This window comes from Leucopleurus acutus (genome assembly GCF_964270905.1).
Source record: "Leucopleurus acutus genome assembly, chromosome: 11".
NCBI classification, from domain to species: domain Eukaryota; kingdom Metazoa; phylum Chordata; class Mammalia; order Artiodactyla; family Delphinidae; genus Leucopleurus; species Leucopleurus acutus.
In genome coordinates this window covers 91,604,088-91,628,564 of record NC_139152.1, presented here as the reverse complement: position 1 = coordinate 91,628,564, position 24,477 = coordinate 91,604,088, and the positions used below count along the sequence as shown (strand labels likewise).

The window sequence follows — 24,477 nt, the reverse complement described above, 5'->3', positions numbered from 1 at the left end:
ATCCCATATTCTTAATATATTTGCTTTTCTCTTTCTTAGCTGCCTTTCTTTCAGGTTTTACCTGACATTTAACTTTGCAGAGCAAAGGAAGAAAATGGTTGTCCTTAGGTGGCAAAACTATTATTTTTTTTCTTTCTACTATTCTGAATTTCTAAATTTCTAGAAAAATAAAATATTACTTTGGTAATCTGGGGAAAAAGTTTATCTTTTAAAGGAAACCTGTAATGACACAGTCATCAGCCCCTGTACTGTAGTACAACTGCTAGAAAATTTCTTGAGTTGTGAGAAAATCAAGCCAAGGCGGCTGGTCTCTCATTCCCGTCTCCTCAACAACAGTGAGCTCACTGAGGTCAAGAGCTGTGTCCTCCTGCCCCTCTTTCCACCTCTTAACTCCTATGGTAGCACTGGGCTTGGCACACAGGAAGCACTCAAATGGTGAGAGCACACACGTTGGACACTAAAAAGAATACCAGAAAGTAGCCAACACCAGTTCGTGGGAAGCCGTTAGCTTATTTTGTTAATCGGTCATCATTCTAATTTTTTTTTCCATCATTCTAATTTTGAAAATCTATTTTTCACAATGAACTCACAGAATGAATACGTTTTTATCTCTCTCAGCTGCCTCAGCCAGACAGCGCTGCTGAGTGAAAGAAATTGGGTTTGGCTCCTTCTGTGAATTTTAAGGGCCAGTTAGAATAAGCCTCTGTATTTCTAAACCTATGCTTGGCACGGTGGGAGAACAACTCTATCAAGAAAACCCATGAATAATTAAGGTCGCTCCTATTTTTGTACCATTGGTAATATTTTCTACTTTATATCATTCCAGCAGGTTTACCTTGCTACATTCCCAGCGGTTCATCTGCTTAATTCCAAGTCCCCTTACTACTGTCAAGGAAAAACCTGCTTCACCTCCTACCCTGCATCATACTTTAAAAAATGCCTTACCTTTTCTCCTCTGTCCCTCTCTTTGTCCTTCTCCTCTCTCTTCTTTTTTTTCTCACTGTGCCCATCTGTGTGGAGGCCAGGAAGCGGTGGAGGAGGGGCGGCTGCTCCAGTGTACGGGATGCTGGGCGGAGGGCCGGGCGGCGCTGGGACCTCTCCCACTGCTGCAGCGGGAAGTCCCGAACTTCTCTTGGACTTGGAGTGTCGCCTCTCTTTATGCTTCTCCTTGTCCTTCTTCTTCTTGCTCTTCTTTGACTTCTTTTTCTTCTTGATTTCCCGGTAAGAATCATCGATCACTAACTCCCCTGCCTCTAGCTCCCCGCCAGAGGAGGAGTCTGATTCTACTAGAATAGGTTCAAGCCCTGAAAGATCAAGGTTAGCACTGTGGGATTCTGGGAACTGGGAGGCATCAGACCCACAGCCTTCAGGGCCAGGAGACGAACGTGAGTCTGAGGATGACTTGTGCTTCTTCCGGGCTGTTTTCAGAAAGCTCTGTAACTCATGTCCTAGGAGTAAAGCACCTTGCTCATCCCGAGCTGACTTCTTAGAGGATTTTTTCACAGTTGCTTGTTGAGAGGGGTACTGAAAAGACTCCTCATCAACTGAGCTGCTTCCCTTCTCCTTTGGTGAGAGAATAAGTTTCATCTTTAACCCATCAGGCTCACGAAGGGTCAGCGTCTCTGTGTTCACATAGAGTGGTTTCATTTTTTTGGATTTGTGGGAACCACCATCCTCCAGGGACAGCTCCCCACTGCTTCCGCTGACTTTCTTCCTGTGGTGTTCCTTTTTACTCTCTGAATGGCTTGAAGAACTGGAGGACTTTTCTCCTGTCTTTTTGGAAGGCTTGGTGCCTGTTGCCAGAGGGGAAGTGATCGCTTTCAACAGGTCCATAGCTGTATCAGTAGATTGCGGGCTAGACTTTTTCTTTTTCTTCTGTGACGACTCCAAAGACGAAATATCTAGAAATAATCAAGAGAAGTAATTGTCCATTTGACAAAGCAACTTCCAGCAAGTTTCCTCTCTCACCAAAAACATCCAACTAAGATGAGGAAGAGGCTAACAGGAATGATTGGCGGGGAGGCCCTTCAACTGATTCCAAACATTCAGAGACGATGCTCATGTGCTTCTTGGCTTGGTAGATTCTGCCTCTGACCCTGGAGACAGTTCTTGCCACTCAAGTTGTTTTTCTTCACTGAGTCTTCACAAGCAACCAAAGAGAGCATACCCAGAAGAATGGACCATAGCTGCAGGATTACGAGTAGTTACAATTTAGATTACACTGAAGACAAAGCATCATTTGTTCCTGTGTTCAGGACAAATCCATTCTAGGAAAGAGTTAGTCTTGTCAGCTATGTGCACAATATAGCTAAGAAAAACTGGTCTTGTGAGTGGATACGCGCTGGATTGAGAAGTAACCACAGGTGCAGGCCAGAGGGCCCAGGACTACATATGGCAAAAGGGATGCTAGACAGCAATGGGCACAAGATAAGTGGATGATTGAGGGGAGAAGGAACCTGGTACCTGGTGTATCACAAATGAAGACTGTTCTTCTATGCTGAATCCTCCAAAATACCAGCCCTCCACCTCTCTCCTCCTTCACACTGGTTTATCGGCACTCAGAACAAGAACCACTGTCCTGTTAAATAGGCCACTGAGTCAGCAACATCTGGATCCCTTTCCCCTACCCCGACTCCAAGAACCAGTGATGTGTTTCTCCCGCCTGTTGCCCCTTCCCATCCTTACCTCCATAGTAGTAATCATCAGAGGAGTGCTTCCTCTTTTTCTTGTGCGTGTCCGTCCCCAAGAAGTAAAGTTCACTATCCTAGAATTGAAGAGGAAGAAGAATTGAGCAATGGATAAGATGATGAGGCAAAGGCAATTTGGAACCAGTGTTGTTTTCTGATGATTTCTGACTTTGGAAAATAAAGTAAAACACAGGAAATAGTGAAAATAGATGTGAATGATGTTTATTTTTCTTTTTAAATGTTTTTCAAAGAAACCTCTTTCTTCAAATACTAGGAAACATGATACGAAATAGTTTAAAACTTTCCTAATTCAAATGTTTAGAATTTACCTTCAACTTCTTCTTGGAAGAATTCCTGACCTGAGCAGCGATTTCTTCCTCTTCCCTTAAAAAATCTTTGTAAGAACGTTTCTTTTCTCGTTGGCTTCGGCCAGCAGCTAGCCCTATGTCCTCAAAGCTGTGATCACCATCAAAGCAATCTGAGAAGCACAGGTTCATTTGGGAAAGGAAATGAGAAAGTCAAGTAAGTCACAACCAAATCGCCACATATGAAATGCAATAGTCCCTTCACTTCCAAATTAGAATCATGTTATTTGGTAAGTCCACTGGAACACAGGGCTAGATCCAAGGGGACAAGAATATGTCTTGATGACTTGGCTGCAAATACAGGAATCAAACATGAAGAAACAATGCTTCCACGCTATGCAAAGGCCCAAGGTGCATCCTTAGACATGGTTTCTTAGTTGTGATTTGGCAGGTGGACACAGACTTGCAGAGGTAAGGCTGAAAAGAATAAGGATTCGTGTGCTGTGCTGCTCTGTGGGTGTCCACTGTGTGACTCCTATCCTCAGACTCCTGCACACTGGAGCTGGCAAGGACCACGAGTGCTGCAGGGGATCACTCCAATAGACTACAGAGACTTATGGTTCAGACTCTTGTGTTGGAACCCTGTCCTGGTTTTCGTTTCCATGGGCCCAGTCTGGGGATGACGTGGAGTTTTACTAGTGCTCTGGATCATCACTTGGGAGTCCAGGCTGTGATGGCCAGTCCTGGTCTCTATGTCCATGGGCTGCAAGGATTGAAGAGGACACCCCCTTTGGAATGCTTCTCAGGTTAAGGGGTCATACCTTCTTTCTTCACGGAGTCATCATAAGCCATGGCGGTCCTGCCGGGCCTTTGAGAATGGGTCCCTGTGTCCAGGCTCCTTCCCGTCTACAGGACCAGGTCTGAGAAACAAAGAAGGAAAACCCTCCTGTAATGCGAAATCACTGTGGAGAAGCAACCTTCCAGATGGAAATGCGTAGTGATCCAAGGGCAGCCTGGAAGGGCAGCAAGGAATAAAGGAGTGTCTTGTCACCTCCTCTTTCTGTTTGTAAATATACTAGGGATGAAGCTGTAGGAAGTGCATTAGGCTTAATTTGATTTGATTCATGAATTAAAGCTGTTGTTTGGGGAAGTATATAAAACACCTCCTATATAAAAAAATACTTCAAGATTAATGAGAACTTCTGACATGCCAACAGGTCTGACAACACTGAGACAGGGTGAAAACCGACATTAAGTCAGAGGGATAGGTTCAATCACGGTTACAAAATGCACAGATAAAGCAGGATGCAGAGGAAGACAGGTTATACCATGCATTCGAGACCACAAAATCCTACCATTTGAATCGGGGAAAGGCTAAAATCTATTGTATTGCAATTTAAACAGAACTGATGAGAACATGATAGTGATATTAAAGATCTTGAGAGCATACTTTTTTGGTATGCATTTTGTTGGGCTCTCTGAATTTGCTCAAAATCAGAGAAGTGTAAAAGTAGGCACACTTCTTATATTAGTTGCCCACAGAACAGCTTTCAACTCTATCAAGCCTTTCTTAAAGGCTATAGGTGAAAATAAGGAGGAATTGTCATCTGTCCACTGGTGATGAAATTTTTATCATTATTAAGATTTTCACTGATTTGAAGAACTACAAAAATTTAAATGCTCTAAATATTGTCTTAAATTTGTTAATTTTTTTTTTTTTTTTTTTTTTTTTTTTTTTTGCGGTATGCGGGCCTCTCACTGTTGTGGCCTCTCCTGTTGTGGTGTTGTGGAGCACAGGCTCCGGATGTGCAGGCTCAGCGGCCATGGCTCACGGGCCCAGCCGCTCCGCAGCATGTGGAATCTTCCTGGACCGGGGCATGAACCCGTGTTCCCTGCATTGGCAGGCGGACTCTCAACCACTGCGCCAGCAGGGAGGCCCTAAAATTACTTTTTTGGCATTCAAGTTTATACGTCCATTTTGACTTTGAAGATGACAAGCCATGAACTGCACTCGAAGGTAAAGTTCTTCAAATAATTTTAGGACAGGCAATGTCACAATTCCCGCAGGAAAAGTTTTTTCAGGAAATTTAAAAATTATATACTAAATATATTGAAAATGTCCTCATTCAGTTAGTGAAACGCTTAAAAGTTGATCTGACTGGTTATTTACTTAAATTTTATTTTACCTTCACCACTATAGTGGGGTTTAGAAATGCTGAAGGACACTTCAATGAGACATTGCCAGTCCCTTCAGGAAGGTATGGGTAATAGTGAAGTATGTAACTTATGGGAAAGAAAAGATGAATTAACAAGGGAAAATTTCATAAGAGTTACATTTAAAATAAACCAAAAGAAAAAAGGCCTATTTGCACAAGTCAGATAAGATACAATGCACAGATAATGCCTAAGTTGAAAACAGAAAGAGAAGTATTACCAAGAATGATTTACAAGTCAGATTCAGAAACATAAAAAAGCATTTCTCCACTTCCCTAAGAAGTGGAATGAATGAACTTGGTCAAGGTAAGAGTGAAGAAATGAACTGGGTTATTTTACAGGTAATTGGAGAACTATTTACTCAAAGGGCTTTTCACAGGAAATGAAGGTGATATGAGGTCAGGTCTCATGTAGAAACTACGAGGAGGCAAGATACTTAATATAGCCAGTTTTTCATGTTCCAGCATTAGGCATTAAACTTTCTCAAATAGAAATTACTGTCATCCCCTGTCCACCCAAGTGGTGTAACTCCACAAGGGGTTAGGGGAGGGGGATCATCATAGGGAATTATATCCATTCACTTAAAAATAGTACATCCACTCACTGGCACTAAAGTAGTGAGCTTATTAGAAGAGTATATGGATCCCATTAATCTTCATAGGCCGATAATGCCAAGAAATACCACATCTTGAGACCTCAGCTTAAATGTTTTTCATGACAAATGGAGTTTGGCAAAGAACGTTTGAGAAATAATGGGCAAAAAATCTTAAATATTCAACATCATCAGTGTGTCCACCAATCTGTTGTCAACAACAAAATGCTCTTCTGTATGACGCAAAGGCAGGTCCTGAGACTTATAACCAGGCCTTCCCTTTGGTAACATCAAAACTAACATAAAACAGAGCTGAACAACGAACAGTCAGAATAGGAGTTAAGGACCTCTGAAGACAGTATGAGAAAGAAAACAATGATGTCACTGGACTGTGAAAAAGTGCTCATGGTCTCATAACTGACTGCTTTGAAAAACAGCCAGTGGATGAAATAATTGTAAAAGGGAACAGAAAATTAGGAGCTGATCCTCAGAGGCACAGGGCAGCACAGAAAACGTGCTGGCTGTCAGCATTATGTATTAGAATTAGGCCCGCTACTATTCAATTTTTACAAAGACATGGAAGAGCACTTTATAACTTACAAGATTAAATAACCCATAGTAAAAAATGAACAGGGCCTGAAGGCAAGTCTAATTCAATAAAGAACTGGGACAGCCAAGAGCTTAAAAAACTAAGTTTAGACACAATGGACTATCTCACTCACAGCCTGGGCAGACTGATAGACCCTGAACTTCTGGGTTCTTTAAAATCAGGATATTATTGCAGCCCAGAGGTTAGTTTTGGTTGCTGACTCATAGAAGAAAGATGAAACCAGATAAAGAAGTCTCAAGCAACAGTGTGGAAGAAAGGCAGAGTTAGGGCAACATTTATATAAGATCAGACGACTCCTGTGATATTCTTTCCAGGTCTTGAATATTATCCACGATAAATTCAGAGTCCAGGGTTAGGCAGCAGATTGTCAGGATTAATGAAAACGAAAAATATTAGGTTTGATATTCACATTAGAAAACAGAAGCCATAATTACATTAAATGTTGGCAAGTGTAAAACAGGTGTTAAAGCTCATTCTCCCGAATTCCACAAATTTTGGAGTTTACAGAATCCAATGTTGTCAACTTCAAGAGGCAGGGATAATTTTACAATTATGTTCCTCTCAGTGGGCTAAAAAATGACAACAGAAGTAAAAGTTCATTACTTAAAGCTGTTTATGGAAGTAAGAAATATGCCATCATAAAAAATGTGTACTTTTGAAAGGTGCAACTTATCAAATGGCTCTTGTGGGACTTTTCTTCAGGAGATGAAAAAGGAGGCAGAGCTGCTCTTCCACTTGTAGGTAAGTACATGCGTGATGTTCAGGCTTTGCTTTTAGAATTATCAAAGGAATCAGGGAAAAACTGAAAATCACCAGACGCAGTACTTTGTTCTTTTGAAGGTCCAAATTACAAATACTGAAAAAAAAAAGTTTCAGAAGGTGATTTTTTGAGGTCATCTGAGCCCCAGCAATCACTAACAAGCCTCTTCATCCCAAAATGTAAGTGTGTATTGAAAAAGACAAAGTAAACCTCGGAAACGGGGCAGTAAGCAAAATCCTGAGACCCAGGTCCAGTCCAGGAGGACAGCCTTGCTCAAGATTCCGTGTTCTCTTCTTCCAGCACTTCTTTCAGGAACTCAAATTGCCAGGGCAGGAAAAGGAAGATGCACATCCAGCTGTTGCCAGTTTCTGAATTGTTGTCGTTGTTGTTACTTCTAGGATAGGAGCAGGGGATGTCTTCTCATTTTCGTCGAGATCGCCTCCAATCTCAGAACCCAGCGACTCCGAATTCTTGCCACTCCCTTCTCCGCGAACCTACCTATGCAGCACTCACAGCCCCTGCCAGCTCTGGGAACTGCAGAGATCCCGACAGCCTGGGATGGGGACTGAATCCTCACTGTAGTGCAATTGAGCGGAACCACGACGACCTCACAGAGCGGCTGACAACACACATTCCCAAAAATCCAGCGGTACAAATTTTGACAAGCCTTGTCCAATCAACGGGCTCTAGTTTGGATTCAGTTTTTTTTATTTATTCTGCTATGGGGGAATATAGTCAGCCATCAGGAGGCAGGGAGATAAATGGTTCTCTTCTGCCCCACAGAAAATAAAGTGAAATCTACAAGTACCAGCTTTGGGGGGAAATGGGCCTGGATGGAGAAAAACCTACTCGGAAGGTATGTTCAAACTGGGTCGCACGCAAAGAGTACACATCACACCGGGTTATTGCTACAAAGAGCCCCAAGGACCACCGTCTTTGTGGTCCCCACGGCAAACCAACAGGATTCTCCCGGCAGTTCTGCAGCAACAGCTAGTTCAATAAAGCTGTGCGAAGGTGCGAAGAGGAAAAGAGGAAAGCTCCTTGCATCCTCTCCTGCCAGCCGCGGCCCCGGCCCTCCCATCACCCGGCCCCCTGGCTCCTTGACAGCCCTGGGACCCTGCGTCCCGGGTCCTGAGCCAGGCGGCCCCACTCGGGTTCCCGCGTCCCGGCGGCTCCCGGCGCCCCCGAGGGCGGAGACTGCCGGGCAGGGGGAGGGGCGGCCTCGGCCCGCGGGCCCCCGGGGCGGCCGCACGCCCCCTCCCGGCCCGCACTTTCCCGCCTTCCCCATTTGAACAGCTCCCGCCCGCCTTCCTCCTTCGACCCGCTCCAGCCCCTTCCCGGGGGCGGACTGCGGCCGCTACTCCAGTCCCCGGCTCGGCCCCTGGGCTAGGCCGCGACGGGCCCCGGGCGCCCTCAGGGCGGTGTCGCGGCCCGAGGCGGCGGGTGGTGGCGGGGCGGGGCCACTGCCGCCTGGGGGTGGGGGCCCAGCTCGGCCTCGTGGGGGCTCCGCTCGCCGCTACCTTCACTAGGCTCGCTCGGATCCCGCCTCAGCGCCGCCGACCGCCGCCATCTTGGAGAAGGAGAGAAAAGCGCGAGCGGCCAGGGAGCCTCAGTCGAGCCCAGAGCGCAGACTCCGCTTGGGAAGGGGAATCCCGTTGGTGCAAGAGTGCCGAGCGCATCGAATGAGACGCTGAGCTTGCTGAGCTCCGGAGCTGTCCTGTGGTGAGAATTTGCTCTGTGCCGGGCTTGGGCTAGAAGTTTCACGAACACGATAGCATTTGATTCTCACTGCATCCCTGTGAGGTAGGTTTTGTCACATTTTACAGGTGAGAAACAGGCCCAGAGGGAGGGGTTAAATGATTTGCCCAAGCATACACAGGTAGTTGGAATGGGAGATAGATACTACTCCCAAGTCTTCTGAGTCTCAGTGAAGTGCTCTTTCCAAAAAACTTTGCTATTTCCTTCAAGATATTTTTATACAGTAATTCCTGTCTTTGCAAAACCTAGACCATGCAGATTAATAGCAGTGGTGCCTGTCTGGAATTTAGCGTCTACATTTGGGTGTTTGGCGTATTTAGGGTGAGGTGGCAGAATATATCTTTACAACAATGCACTGTAAAATAATTTGCATGGCACATCATCTGCATTTCTCCCCATAAATTATTTGCATTTAAAAGTTAGAAACAGTCTTCAGAGAAATGAAGAGATGCTACACACAGGAGAGAAATTTTTTTTTCTGTTTTGCTCTGGAAAATTTAGGCCAATGGGTAGAAGTTACAGTGTGCAGATCTTGGTTCAATATGAAGACGAATTAATTTTTCCAGAGCAGTTCAATTACGTTGGGCTACTTTTTAAGGTAGTAGTGAGCTCCCTGTCACCAGAGGAGTCCAAGCAGAAGCTAGTGTCCTAGTTTCTGTAGAGCAGAAAGGTTACAGATATAGAATGGCTTCTAGAGTTGTGAAACCCATGAGACTCTATGCAAAATTGTGTGTTTGTGCACATGTGTACTTTTCTGGGGTTTTGACCCCATCAAAGATTAAGAACGTCTTAACTAGTGGGCTTTCCATTCCAGAACTGACTCTTGGTTCAGTGATGTTTTCACCATATTATGCTCTCTTGAGACAGAGCTGTTGAATAAATTCCCAAAAGGTAAACACAAATAATAAAAAACTAGCATCATGACCTTCTCCTCAGCCCCTATCCTGCTCACCAAAAAGACTGGCAATGAGTTTCACCAAAAGGTATGGGATGGCCCTTCTGGAACACCTTGCCTGACATTAGGCTTCTCAGCTAGGTATTTAAGAACCTCAAGAATGTATTTCCCTCTTGTTCTTTAGTACTGGTCAGGATGTTCTTAGTTGTATGTGACAGAAACCCAATTCAAAATAGTTTACCAGAAAAGGAGAATTTATTGGCTGGCATTATTGAAATGCCCAGTACCTTCAGGTGTGGGTGGATCCAGGGAGGGACTCAAGTCTGTCTCTTGACATCTCTCTTTGGTGCTTTCTTCTGAGTTGGCTTTATTCTTAGGCTCCAGGTGGTGACGGTGACAGCTCCAGGCTTTATCGTCTTAATTGCTAGCAATGTCCTTGGAGAGGAAGTTTCTTTTTCCCATTTGTTTTGGTAGATATCATGGGATTGACTCTTCTTTCCTGAATTCGATCGTGTGTCCAAACAGAAAGCAATTGGTATGAGCAAAGGTGTGGGGTATGCTGATTGGCTAAGTTAGGTCACATCCTCACCCCAAAAGTAGGTCAGGCAGAACCTAAAGGAAAGTCAGAGGTTATTGTCAGAAGGGTAAATGGGTGCTAGGTAGGCAAAAACCATAGCTGTTCGCCTAACTGTACTACTAGCTTGGACCTGAATGCCTCATGAGTCCCATTTGTCCCATTCCTTCTTTTATCTCACCTGAGGATGGGCATATCAAGTTATTGCTCATCGTCACCTCCTGTAGACTGGAAGTTGGATCGCTCCTCTGTCTGTTCTCTCTGTTAACTTGGTCTTAGTCTTACATCACTGCATGTGCATTCATTCATTCATTCAACAAATATTTATTGAAAACACAGCATGCGTCAGGCACTGTCCTAGATGTTGGGCATAGAACAGGGAACAAATCTGAGAGTCTTTGACCCCTTAGAACTTACATTCTAGTTGGCTTGGAGGGCAGAACATAAAAAATAGGTACCATGTTAGATGATGCTTAAAGGTAGAGAAAAGTACCTGGAAGGGATACCAGGATGGGGTGGAGGTGGTAAGGATTGTTATTTAAAACAGCTATCAGGAGAAGCTTCTCTGATGAGTTGTACACTGGAGGCCATCTCATCCAGAAGTAGGTCAGTGTGGGAGCCCGGAGGTCATAGATCCTGGAATGGATGCTGACGGAAAAAGATTCTCTATTGAATATCCTATCATGGTTCTTTTGTTTCTGAAACTTGGAGAGAGAGAAAGGAAGACCTGCTTGGTAGCCTGAGTTGGTCATGGTAGGCTTTGTGAGTGATAATGCCTTGTCCCATGACGAGTGGAGGATGGCATTTAAGATATGTGAAGATTGGGCACTCCCCGGGGCTGGTGCTGTTCTCTGGTCCACCTGACCCAAGTAAAACTGTCCAGGGCATGGCAGTAGCAGGTGGTGGCCCAACAAGTTGTGCTTCATTTGGACATTTTCTTCTTCAGACCATTTTTCTGTGCTTTGCCCTTTTCAGCTGGGTTTTAATCGGCTTCTTTGTGCTAGGCCTGACGGTCGATGCAGTGATGGGTTGTACATTAGTCAGGGCCCTTTTGGGAGTGACTTCTGGGAGTGATGGGACCTAATTAAAACTACCTAACGAGGGAACGGTTTTTTGGATATGACACCAAAAGCACAAACAACAAAAGGAAGAATTGGTAAGTGGGACTACATCAAGTGAAAAAGTCTCTGCACAGAAAAAGAAACGATCAACAAAATGAAAAGGCAATGAATGGAATGGGTGAAAATATTTGCAAATCATATATCTGATAAGGGGTTAATATCCAAAATATATAAAGAGCCCATGCAACTCAATAGCAAAAACCCAAACAATCCAATTAAAAACTAGGCAGAGGAACTGCATAGACATTTTCCTAAAGAAGACATACAGATGGCCAAAGGGTACCCAAAAAGGTGCTCAACATCAGTACTTATTATGGAAATGGAAATCAAAACCACAATGAGAAACCGTATTCTGTTAGAATGGCATCATCAAAATGACAAGAAATAACAAGTGTTGGTGAGGATGTAGAGAAAAGGGAACCCTTGTGCACTGTTGGTGGAAATGTAAATTAGTACATTCATGGTGGAAAACAGTATGAAGTTTCTTAAAAAAATTAAAAATAGAACTACCATATATGATCCAGGAATCTCTCTTCTGGGTATTTATCCAAAAAAGTGAAAAAGGATATCGAAGAGATAGTTGTACTGCCATGCTCATTGCAACATTATTCATAATAGCCAAGACATAGAGACAACCTAAGTGTCCATCAATGGGTGAGTGGATAAAGAAGTTGTGGTACATGTATACAATGGAATATTATTCAGCCATGAGAAGGAAGGAAATTCTGTCATTTGTGACAGCATGGATGGACCTTAAGGATATTATACTAAATGAAATGTCAGACAGAGAAAGACAAATACTGTATGATATCACTTATATGTGGAATCTGAAAAAGCCAAACTTACAGAAAAAGAGAGTAAAGTGGTGTTTACCAGAGGCTGTGGGGTATGGGAAAAGGGAAGGTTTTGATCAAAGGGTATAAACTTTCAGTTGTAAGATGAATAAATTCTGGAGACCTAGTGTACAGAATGGTGACTATAGTTAATAATAATGTACTGTGTACTTGAAATTTGCTAACAGAGTAGATTTCAAGTATACTCACTGCACATACATACAAATGATAACTATGGGAGGTGATGGATATATTAATTAGTTTGATCATTTCACAATGTATACATATACCAAAACATGTTGTACACCTTAAATTATAAAATTTTTTATTTGTCAAAAACAGAAGAGTCACGAACCTACAACTGTATATAGAGTTGTTCGTAGTATTTCCTTATTATTGTTTTGGTGTCTGCAGGGTCTGTAGTGATATCTCCTGTTTCAGTCCTGATAATGGTAATCTCTGTTCTCTTTCTCTCCCTCTCTACCCGCTTGTGCTCTCTCTCTGTAAATTTATTGATTTTTGTCTCATTGATTTTTTCTGTTGTTTTCCTGTTTTCAATTTTGTTGGTTTCTGCCCTTAACTTTATTATTTCCTTCTTTCTGTTGCTTTGGGCTTAATTTTTTCTTTCTTTCTGGGATCATTAGGTGGAAGCTTCAATTATCAATTTGAGATATTCCTCTTTTTTTTTTTTTAGTTTTTAAAAAATTTATTTAAAAATGAAGTAACGTTGATTTATAACATTATATAAGTTTGATGTGTACAGCATTCATATTTCTACTTCTGTATACCCTACAACATGCTCACCACCAAAAATTTATTTTCCATTCATCACAATACAGTTGATCCACTTTATTCATTTCACCCTCCCCCCACCCCTTCCTCTTTGGTAACCACTACTCTGTTCCCTGTATCTATGTGTTTGTTTTTGTTTGGCTTGGTTTGCTCATTTATTTTGTTTTTGTTTGTTTATTAGTTTTTTATATTCCTGTATGAGTGAAATCATGGTATTTGTCTTTCTCTGTCTGGCTTTTTTCACTTAGTGTAATACCCTCAAGGTTCATGCATGTGTTGTCCCAAATGACAAGATTTCATATTTTTTATGGCTGTGTATTATTCTATTGTGTATATATGTGCCACATCTTCTTTATCCATTCATCTGTTGATGGGCACTTTGGTTGTTTCCATTATCTTGGCTATTGTAAATAATGCCATGATGAACATGGGCGTGTAGATATCTTTTTGGATTAGTGTTTTTGTATTCTTTGCATAAATACCCAGAAGTGGGATTGCTGGATCATATGGTAGTTCTATTCCTAATTTTTTAAGGAACCTCCATACTGTTCTCCATAGTGGCTGTACAAATTTATATCCCGCCAACAGTGTAAGAGGGGTCCCTTTTCTCCACATCCTTGCCAACACTTGTTATTTCTTGCCTTTTTGATAACAGCCATCCAAACAGGTGTGAGGTGATCTCTCACTGTGGTTTTGACTTTCATTCCTCTGATGATTAGTGATGTTGAACATCTTTTAATGTACATGTTGGCAGTCTGTATGTCTTTTTTGGAAAGATGCCTATTCAGCTTCTCTGCCCACTTTTAAACTGGGTTGTATTTTTTTTTTTTTTTTGCTGTTGAGTTGTATGAGTTCTTTATATATTTGAGATATTAGCCTCTTATTGGATATATCATTTGCAAATATCTTCTCCCATTTGGTTGGTTGTCTTTTCATTTTATTGATGGTTTCCTTTGCTGTACAGAAGCTTTTTAGTTTGATGTAATCTCAGTTGTTTATTTTTGCTTTTGTTTTCCTTGCCTGAGGAGACATATCTAGAAGATACTGCTGAGACCAATGTCAAAGAGCATACTGCCTATGTTTTCTTCTCAGAGATTTATGGTTTCAGGTCTTATATTCAAGTCTTTAACCCATTTTGAAATAATTTGTGTATGGTGTGAGATAGTGGTCTATTTTCATTTTTTTGCACGTGGCCGTCCAGTTTTCCCAGCACCATTTATTTATTTGTTTATGTAAATTTATTTATTTATTTATTTTTGCCTGCATTGGGTCTTTGTTGCTGCTTGCGGGCTTTCTCTAGTTGTGGTGAGCGGGCGCTACTCTTTGTTGTGGTGCGTGGGCTTCTCATTGCGGTGGCTTCTCTTGTTGCAGAGCATGGGCTCTAGACATCTGGGCTTCAGTAGTTGTGGCACACAGGCTCATTAGTTGTGGCACATGGGCTTAGTTGCTCCATGGCATGTGGGATCTTCCTGGACCAGGGATCGAACCTGTGTCCCCTGCATTGGCAGGTGGATTCTTAACCACTGCACCACCAGGGAAGTCCCCCAGCACCATTTATTGAAGAGACTATCCTTTCTCCATTGTATGTTCTTTGCTCCTTTGCTGTAAATTAATTGTCCATATATGTGTGCGTTTATTTCTGGGCTCTCAGTTCATTTCCATTGATCTATACATCTATTTGTCTTGCAATACCATGCAGTTTTAATTACTATGTGTTTGTAATATAGTCTGCAGTCGGGGAGTGTGATACCTCCAGTTTTGTTCTTTTTTTCCTCAAGAATAATTTGGCTATTTGGGGTCTTTTGCGGTTCCATATAAACTATATATCTTTTGTTCTTTTTCTGTGAAAAATGTCCTTGGGATTTTGATAGGGATTGCATTGAATCTGTAGATTGCTTTAGATAATAAGGACATTTTGACAACATTAATTCTTCCATTCCATGAGCACAGAATATCTTTCCATTTATTTGTGTCTTCAGTTTCTTTTAACAATGTCTTATACAGTAAGTCTCCTACATACAAACCTTCAAGTTTCGAACTTTCAAAGATATGAATGTGTGTCACATGTCCAATCATGTAAGTTAGTTCACACGTCTGTCATACATTGTCATGTGCATGCATCCTCTACAAGTGGTTGCGCTTTTGTGTACTTTACAGTACTGTGTAGAGTACAGTAGTACAGTATCTTTATTTCAAGCACAGCATGTCTGGAAGCAAGTGTAAAAGCAGCAGCGATGTAGCTGGTACTGCTGTACTTTTCAAGGTTTGTCTTTTTATGTATTATTTGTGTGAAAAGTATTATAAACCCATTACAGTGCAGTACTATATAGCCAATTGTGTTAGTTGGGTACCTAGGCTAACTTTGAACAAATTGGACTTAAAAACGTACTCTCAGAACGGAACTCGTTTGTATGTAGGGGACTTACTGTAGTTTCCAATGTACAAGTCTTTCATCTCCTTGGTTAAATTTATTCCTAGGTGTTTTATTCTTCTTTATTGCAATTGTAAATGAGATTATTTTCTTAATTTCTGTTTCTGCTAGCTCATTGTTAGTGTATAGAAATGCAACAGATTTTTGTATATTGATTTTGTATCCTGCAACTTCACTGTATTCGTTTATTTCTAATAGTATTTTGATGGAATCTGTATGGTTTTCTATATATAAAAATCATGTCATCTGCAAATAATGACAGTTTTACTTCTTCCTTTCCAATTTGGATGCATTTTATTTCTTTTTCTTGCCTAATTGCTCTTGCTAGGACTTCTAATACTATGTTGAAGAAGAGTGGTGAGAGTGGGCATCCTTGTCTTGCTACTGATTTTAGAGGGATAGCTTTCAATTTTCACTATTGAGTATGATGTTAGCTGTGGGTTTGTCTTATATGGCTTTTATTATGTTGAGGTATGTCCCTTCTGTTCCTTTAGGTGTAAGGTTAGATTCTTTATTTGAGATTTTTGTTTCTTGAGGTAGGCCTGTATTACTATAAACTTCCCTCTTAGTACCATTTTTGCTGTATCCCATAGATTTTGGTATGTTGTATTTTCATTTCCCTTTGTCTTCAGGTACTTTTTGATTTCTTCGTTGACCCAATAGTTGTTCAGTAGCATGTTGTTCAGTCTCCACATATTTGTGATTTTTGCAGTTTTCTTCTAGTTTCATTCGATTGTGATCGGAGAATATGCTTGATACAATTTCAGCCTTCTTAAATTGCAGTCTTTAATTTCAATCTTCTTAGCTTTACTGAGACTTGTTTTGTGTCCCAGCATATGGTCTATTCTTGAGAAAGTTCCATTTGCACTTGACAGAATATGTATGTTGCATTTGGTTGGAATATTCTGTACAAATCTATCACATCCATTTGGTCTAATGTTTCATTTAAGGCTGCTATTTCCTTGTTGATTTTCTGTCTGGATGATCTATCTACTGATGTAAGCAGGGTGTTAAAGTCTCCTACTATTATTGTGTTGCTGTCAATTTCCCCTTCAGGTCTGTTAATAATTGTTTTATATATTTTGGTGCTCCTATGTTTGGTGTATAGGTATTAATCACTATTATGTCTTCTTGATGAATTGTCCCCTTTGTTATTATATACTGTCCATTTTTATCTCTTGTTACCTTTTTGGCTTGAAGTCTATTGTGTCTGATATGAGGATGGCCACACCTGCTTTCTTTTGGCTTGAAGTATTGGCTTGAAGTATTATCTTCCATCCCGTCACTTTTAGCCTATGTGCGTCTTTAGAGCCGAGGTATGTTTCCTGGAGGCAGCTTATAGTTGGGTCTTGTTTTTTTTTTTTTTGCGGTACGCGGGCCTCTCACTGTTGTGGCCTCTTCCGTTGCGGAGCACAGGCTCTGGATGTGCAGGCTCAGCGGCCATGGCTCACGGGCCCAGCCGCTCCGCAGCATGTGGGATCTTCCCGGACCGGGGCACGAACCCGTGTCCCCTGCATTGGCAGGTGGACTCCCAACCACTGCGCCACCAGGGAAGCCCTGGGTCTTGTTTTTTAATCCCTCCAGTCACTCTGTGTCTTTTTAAAATTTTATTTATTTATTTTGGCTGCGTTGGGGTGTTCACTGCTGCGCACGGGCTTTCTCTAGTTGTGGCAAGCAGGGGCTTCTCATTGTGATGGCTTCTCTTGTTGTGGAGCACGGGCTATAGGCTCGTGGGCTTCAGTAGTTGCAACACACGGGCTCAGTAGTTGCAGCATGCAGGACCTAGCGCATGTGGGCTTCAGTAGTTGTGGTGCATGAGCTCAGTAGTTGTTGCGCAAGGGCTTACTAGTTGTGGCTTGTGGGTTCTAGAGCGCAGGCTTAGTAGTTGTGGTGCGTGGGCTTAGTTGCTCCGTGGCATGTGGGATCTTCCTGGACCAGGGGTTGAACCCATGTCACCAGCATTGGCAAATGGATTCTTAACCACTGGGCCACCAGGGAAGTCCCACTCTGTGTCTTTTGATTGATGAATTCAATCCATTTACATTTAAGGCGATTATGGATATATTAGGATTTGGTACTGCATTTTAAAAAAATAAATTAATTTAATTTTTATTTTTGGCTGCGTTGGGTCTTTGTTGTGGTGTGCAGGCTTCTCATTGTGGTGGCTTCTTTTGTTGTGGAGCACGGGCTCTAGGAGCACAGGCTTCAGTAGTTGTGGTGCATGAGCTTAGTTGCTCCGTGGCATGTGGGATCTTCCCGGACCAGGAATTGAACCTGTGTCCCCTGCATTGGCAGGGGGATTCTTAACCACTGCGCCACCAGGGAAGTCCCGATACTGCCATTTTATTTTCTGTTTTCTGATTGCTCTATATGTCTATTGTTTCTTTTCCTTGTATTTCTGGCTGCCAGTTTGGTTTGGTGGTTTTCTATATTTTTCTGAATTTCCTTTTTTAAAAAATATGGCGTTTCTATGCTCCATGTTTATGTTTTGTGGTTACCCGGAGGCTTGTATAAAATGCCTCAAAGATAAAGTAGTCCTTTTTCTGTTGCTTGCATCTTATCTTCATTTAGTTTTATGTATTCTATCCTTTACCTCTTACCCTTTTATGTTTCTTTTGTCTTAAATGATCCCGTTTTATGTTGTGAGTTTGTTGCCAAACTGAGATAGCTGTAGTTATTTTTCTGCCTTCTTCTTTTCTCCCTTTAACCTTTATGCTGTAATAGAGCATCATGTAAAAACCTATACAATCTGATAGAGAGTTGCAGTTTTCTGGTTCTGTCTGCTTATGACCTCGTTCAAAGTTTTGTGTATTTTGACTACTTTTTTCTGGTAGAAAGCTCCTTTCAACATCTCTTATAAGGCAGGTCTAGTGTTGATGAACTCCCTCAGCTTTCGTTTGTCTGGGAAGGTCTTTATTTCTTGTTCATATATGAATGATTACTTTGCTGTATAGAATTTTTTTTTTTTTTTTTGCGGTACGCGGGTCTCTTACTGTTGTGGCCTCTCCCGTTGCGGAGCACAGGCTCCGGACGCGCAGGCTCAGCGGCCATGGCTCACGGGCCCAGCTGCTCCGCGGCATGTGGGATCTTCCCGGACCGGGGCACGAACCCGCGTCCCCTGCATTGGCAGGCGGACTCTCAACCACTGCGCCACCAGGGAAGCCCTGCTGTCTAGAATTTAAAAAAAAATTCTGGCCACACTGCACAGCTTGTGGGATCTCAGTTCTCTGATCAGGGATTGAACCCAGGCCACGACAGTGAAAGTGCTGAATCCTAACCACTAGACCACCAGGCAACTCCCCTAGAATATTCCTGGGTGAAAATTTTTAATCTTTCAGTATTTTGAGAATGTCATTTTACTCCCTCTTGGCCTGTAGGGTTTCTGTTAAGAAATCTGCTGATAGCTTAATTGGAGTTCCTTTGTAGATTACCATCCTTTTCCCCCAGCTGCCTTTAAAATTCTTTCTTTGTTACTGACTTTTGGCAATTTTAATATTATGTGTCTTGGAGAAGGTCTTTTTGCATTAAGGTAATTAGGTGTTCTCTTAGTTTCATGGACTTATATATCCAGTTTCTTCCCCAGGTTTGGGAGGTTCTCAGCTATTATTTCTTTAAATAATCTGTCTGCTCCCTTTTCCTTCTCTTCTCCTTCTGGGATACTCATTATTCTAATGCTGCCCTTCCTAAAAGAGTTGAATAGCTCTTGTAGGATTTCCTCATTTTAAAAATGTCTTGTTTACCTTTTCTCTTGTATCATTTTTAGATTTCTGTCTTTGAGCTCACTAATTCTTTTTTTCGATATAGTCTGCTGTATTTCCAATGCTTTTTAATGCATTCTTTATCTCGTTTATTGTGTCCACCAGCTCCAGAATTTCTGTTTGGTTCTTTTTTAGAATTTCAATCTCTTTGGTAAAATATCCTTTTTGTTCATTAATTTTATTCGTGAGCTCATTAAACTGCCTTCCTGTGTTTTCTTGCATCTTGTTGAGTTTCTCCATGACAGCTGTTTTGAATTCTCTATCCATTAGATTGCAATATTTTGTGACTTTAAGTTTGGCTTCTGGAGAATTGTCACTTTCTTTTCGTGTAGTGTTACTGTGGCTCTTCATGTTGTTTGATGAATTATTCCTCTGCTGATATTAAAAGACAGGTTAGGTGTTTGATTCCTTTCTTTTGTTTTCTGGTAGGTGGCGCTGTCCTACACATTCTTGGTTTCTCTTGCCTGAGCTGCCCCTGGTAAAATTTGAGCGTGGCACTTTCCAGCCTCCACTGGCTCTGCAAGAGGTGTGGCTCTGTGCCTTTGTTGTTGCTTCTTGTGCCACCTGGGTGTTTGCTGCCTTGCTTCTGCCAGAGCCTCTGTCATCACCGGGATGGCGGGCTCTTCCCTTGCATCTGGGACTCCCTGAGTCACAGGCTCTGCTGCTGTGGAGGGAGAGGGGCGATGCAGGGGAAGAAGCCAGGGTCGTGCAGGTGCCTCTACCTTGTCCATTGTTGTTGGGTTCATGAATTCTGCCACTGTGAATGGAGGGAGGCGGGGGCTGGGATCACGTGTGCCTCAGCAGCTGGAGGGATGGGGTCCCAGGCCTCACTGCTGCTGCTGGCCAGTTAGCAGTGGCAGTGGGCACTGGTGTGGTTGGGTGACTGGAGTCATGTGTGCTGCCTTCCTTGCTGTCCCTGGGTTCTCTGAAGCTGTGGGCTCTGTGCCTGGTCGGAGGGGTAGGATTGCAGGAACCATGGCTGCTGTTCCCTCCTCTGTGTGTTACAGCCCACCCACCTTTAGACATGCAAATGTGTGAAATTCTTCGGCGACCTGTTATGTTGGGCAGAGGCACCTTTGTTGAGTTGTGGATTTTTTTTTACTGGCTGTAGATTGACGGGGAGAGACAAGAGTAGATTTTTCACTCTGCCATGTTTCTGATGTCTCCCACATTTCTCTTTTCTAATGTGTGCATTTAATGCTATACATTTCCCTCTTGTCCCTGCTTTAGCTGTGTCCCATGATTTTCATATGTTTTATATTCATTCAGTGTTATTTGTCTATTTCTTTGAAACTTCCTCTTTAACTTAAGGATTATTAAAAGTGTGTTGCTTAGTTTTCAAGCACGTGGAAATTTTTCTGTATCTTTGTTTCTAGTTTGATTCCACTGTGGTCCATGGATGCGCTCTATATTATTTTATTACCTTGATTGTGGCAATTGTCTCATTGGTGTTTATATATGTCAAAACTTCATCTAATATCATACTTTAAATATGTGCAGTTTAATACATGTCAATTATATTTCAGTAAAGACATCAAAAATATCAGAAAATAAGAGACTTAGATAAAATTTCTAGAGATGAAAGCTACAATGTCTGAGATGGAAAATATACTAAATGGGATTTATGGTCAATTAGACACTGAAGAAGAAAAGTTTAATGAACTTTAAGATATAGCTAGAGACACTATGCAAAATGAAACAGAGAGAAGAGACCCCCCACCACCAGCAAAATGAAGAGTATCAGTGAGCTGTAGGAAAAGATTAAGTTTAATGTAAGTGTAATTTGAGTCCATGAAAGAGGAGAGAGAGGAGAGAGAGAGGATACAAAAAAACTATTTGAAGAAATATTGGTATCAAATTTTCCAAATTTTCCAAAATCACAAACATAAAGAAAATGACACCAAGGCACATCATTAGCTAATTGCTTAAAACCAGTGATAGAGAGAAAATCTTAAAGGCATAAATAGAAAAAGAAGACATTTTGTGCAGAAAAGACTTAACATTGCAGACCTAAGACTACTATCCTTAGAAAATTTGGCCCTTGGCTGGTGTCTGTGAAGTTGGATTTTGGGGTGGGGGGTTTCCACCCTTTCCTAACTGGTAGGAGTTGCGCACTGTGCCTGCCATTTGTGCAAACAATGTGATTTAAGATGAACACCTGCTTTCTCTTTGGAAGTCTGGAATTTTAGTACATGCTAGGCAGAGTTGGCATGACCAACCCCCCAATATAAGCTTTGAGTATCCAATGGGCTTCTCTGGGTAGGAATATCACACATGTTCCTTCATTTTTACTGCAGGGGAAGAGTGCACTGTGTGACGACTTATGGGAGAGAGAGCATAAGGAAGTCTGTACATGGGTTCCTCCAGGCTGTTCCTGTGTCTTTTCCCCTTATGTATACTCACTGTGTGCCCCTACTGTGTATCTTTACTGTATTGTATCCTTACTGTGTATCCTTATATGTTGCTATAATTAATCTTAGCCATGAGTACAGCTATATGGTGAATCCTATGAGTCCTTCTAACAGATTTCTGAATATGTGGGTGACCTTTGGGACCCCACATATATTACACAAAAAAGAGCACAGATAAGGATGACATCAGACTTCTTGTTTGAAACAGTGTAAACCAGAAGACAGTGGAGCACCATCTGTAATGTCCTGAAAAAGAAGTCAACCTAGGATTCTATACCCAGCAAAAGTATCTTTCAAATGAAGCTATAACTGATATAAAAATGAAATAATTTCAGAAGCTAAAAATTTCATTACCAGCAGACTTTCACAAGAATGTTAAAGGAATTCCTTTAGGTGGAAGGAATATGATCCCAGATGGAAATCTGGATCTGCATAAAGGAATAAACAGCACTGGGAGTGGTAACTATGTGTGTAAATGTGAAAGCTTGTTTTCTTTGAAATCTCTTTAAGTGAAAATTGGCTTTTAAAAGCAAAAATAGTCACAACGAATTGTGGGTTTTTAAAAACATATGTAAAATAAGATGAATGACAACAACATCACAAAGGTCAAGAGTGGTAAAAAAGGAAGTAAAGTGTTGAAAGATCCTTGTAATATATATGAAGTGGTAAATATCACTTGAAGACAGACTGAGATAAGTTAAAGATGTATAGTGTAAATCTTGAAGCAATCACAGAAACACTCAAAAGAGTTATAGCTTATAAGCCAAAGAAAGAGATAGAAGGAAATCATAAAAATACTTAATTAGTCCAAAAGAAGGCAGAAAAAGAGAGAAAAGGCAACAAAGTAAAGATGGGAGAAACAGAAAACAAGTAGCAAGATGGTAGGTTGAAACCAACCATATCAATAATTGCATTAAATGGAAATGGCGTAAACAATACAAAAATAAAAGAAATTGACAGGTTGGGGAAAAAATCTCCTAACTATATGCTGCTTATAAGAAACCCACTTTAAATATAAAGCACAAATAAATTAAAAGTAAAATATGGAAAAAAATATGGTGCTATAGACTGAAGTTCCCCCTGCCCCATCAAATTCATATGTTGAAACCTAATCCCCAATGTGATGGTGTTTGGAGGTAGGACCTTTGTGAGTTAATAGAGTCATGAGGATGTAGCCTTCACAAATGGGATTAGTGCCCTTGTAAAAAGAGATGTAGGAGAGCTTTCTTCCTCTCTCTTGTTCTGCTCTCTGCCACGTGAGGATACAATGAGGAAAAGACCATCTGCAAACCAGAAAGTGGGTTCTCACCAGACACTGGATCTGCCAGCAGCTTGATCTTGGACTTCCAGCCTCCACAACTATGAGAAATAAATGTTTGTTGTTTCAGCCACCCTGTCTGTGGTATTTTGTTACAGCAGCCTAAGACATTCTAAAGAAAGCTGGAGTAACTTTTTATATTAGACAAAGTAGATTTCAGAGTAAAGAATATTACCAGAGAGAAAGGGGGGGGGTTATTCACAATGATAAGTAGGTCAATTTATTAAGAGGACATAACAATCTTAAATGTTTATGGTCCAATAACAGAGCTTCAAAATACATGAAGCAAAAGCTGATAGAACTGTAAGGAGAAATAGACATATACACAATTATATCAGAGATTTCAACAACTGTCTCTCAATAACCGATAGAATAAGTAAACAGAAAATCAGGAATGCCACTAAAGACTTGAGCAGCATGTTAATTGGCCTAATTGACATTAACAGAACATTCCACCCAACAGCAATACATACTTTGTAAGGGCACATGGAACATTTACCAAGATAGATAGACTGTACAGTGAGCCCTAAAGAAAGTCTTAATAAATTTAAAAAGGATTCAAGTCATATAAAATATGTTCTCTAACAACAATGGAATTAAATTAGAAATTAATAACATAAAGATACTTGGAAAATTCTCAAATATCTGGAGATGAAATAATATACTTCTAAATCATGCATAGGTCCAAAAATAAAAGGGAAATTAGAAAGTATTTTGAACTGAATTAGAATGAAAATAAAACATATCCAAATTTGTGAGATGCAGCTAAAGTACTGCTTAGGGGAAAATTTATAGCACTAAATACATCTATCAGCAAAAGACAGGTCTCAGGGCTTCCCTGGTGGCGCAGTGGTTGAGAATCTGCCTGCTAATGCAGGGGACACGGGTTCAAGCCCTGGTCTGGGAGGATCCCACATGCCACGGAGCAACTAGACCCGTGAGCCACAGCTACTGAGCCTGCGCCTCTGGAGCCTGTGCTACTCAACAAGAGAGGCCGTGATAGTGAGAGGCCCGCGCACCATGATGAAGAGTGGCCCCCGCTTGCCACAACTGGAGATAGCCCTCGCACAGAAACGAAGACCCAACACACCAAAAATAAATAGATTAATAAACTCCTACCCCTAATATCTTAAAAAAAAAAAAAAGACAGGTCTCAAAGTTTTAAATCAAGGACATCAACTTTCACCTTAAGAAATGAGAGGAAAAAAAGAGCAAATTAAACTCAAAATAAGTGGAAGAGAGGAAGTAATAAAGGGAAGGGCAGAAATCAGTAAAGTGGAAAGCAGAGGAAAAATAGAGAAAAGAAATGAGACTGAAAAATGGATTCTAGGCTGGGGAAGAGAAAATCCAAATGAGTCCGTAGTACCAGAAAGTAAGGAGAGTTCTTAACAAAGAGAGAAGGGGGTGAGGGTATGTCA

At 41.4% G+C, this 24,477-nt stretch overlaps 1 protein-coding gene and 1 long non-coding RNA gene across 3 annotated transcripts in view; one reads left to right on the top strand and one right to left on the bottom strand.

Annotated features, from left to right (window-relative positions):
* Positions 1-8,736, bottom strand: part of HMGXB4 (HMG-box containing 4) — a 29,571-nt gene extending 20,835 nt beyond the window's left edge. Inside the window, exons 1-5 of one of the 2 annotated variants that reach the window (XM_082850532.1) lie at positions 8,689-8,736; positions 3,814-3,912; positions 3,017-3,165; positions 2,686-2,764; positions 946-1,901 (exon numbers count right to left, since the gene is read on the bottom strand). In XM_082850532.1, coding sequence (XP_082706658.1) covers positions 946-1,901; positions 2,686-2,764; positions 3,017-3,165; positions 3,814-3,844 — 1,215 coding nt within the window. In that variant the 5' untranslated portion in view covers positions 3,845-3,912; positions 8,689-8,736. Of the gene's footprint in view, positions 1-945; positions 1,902-2,463; positions 2,579-2,685; positions 2,765-3,016; positions 3,166-3,813; positions 3,913-8,688 lie in introns of those variants that run through there. The other variant, XM_082850533.1, reaches the window with a different exon arrangement.
* LOC309969022 overlaps positions 8,729-24,477 on the top strand; it is an 88,363-nt gene continuing 72,614 nt past the window's right edge. Inside the window, exon 1 of the long non-coding RNA XR_014326600.1 lies at positions 8,729-8,971. This is a non-coding gene — a long non-coding RNA (uncharacterized lncRNA). The remainder of the gene's footprint in view (positions 8,972-24,477) is intronic.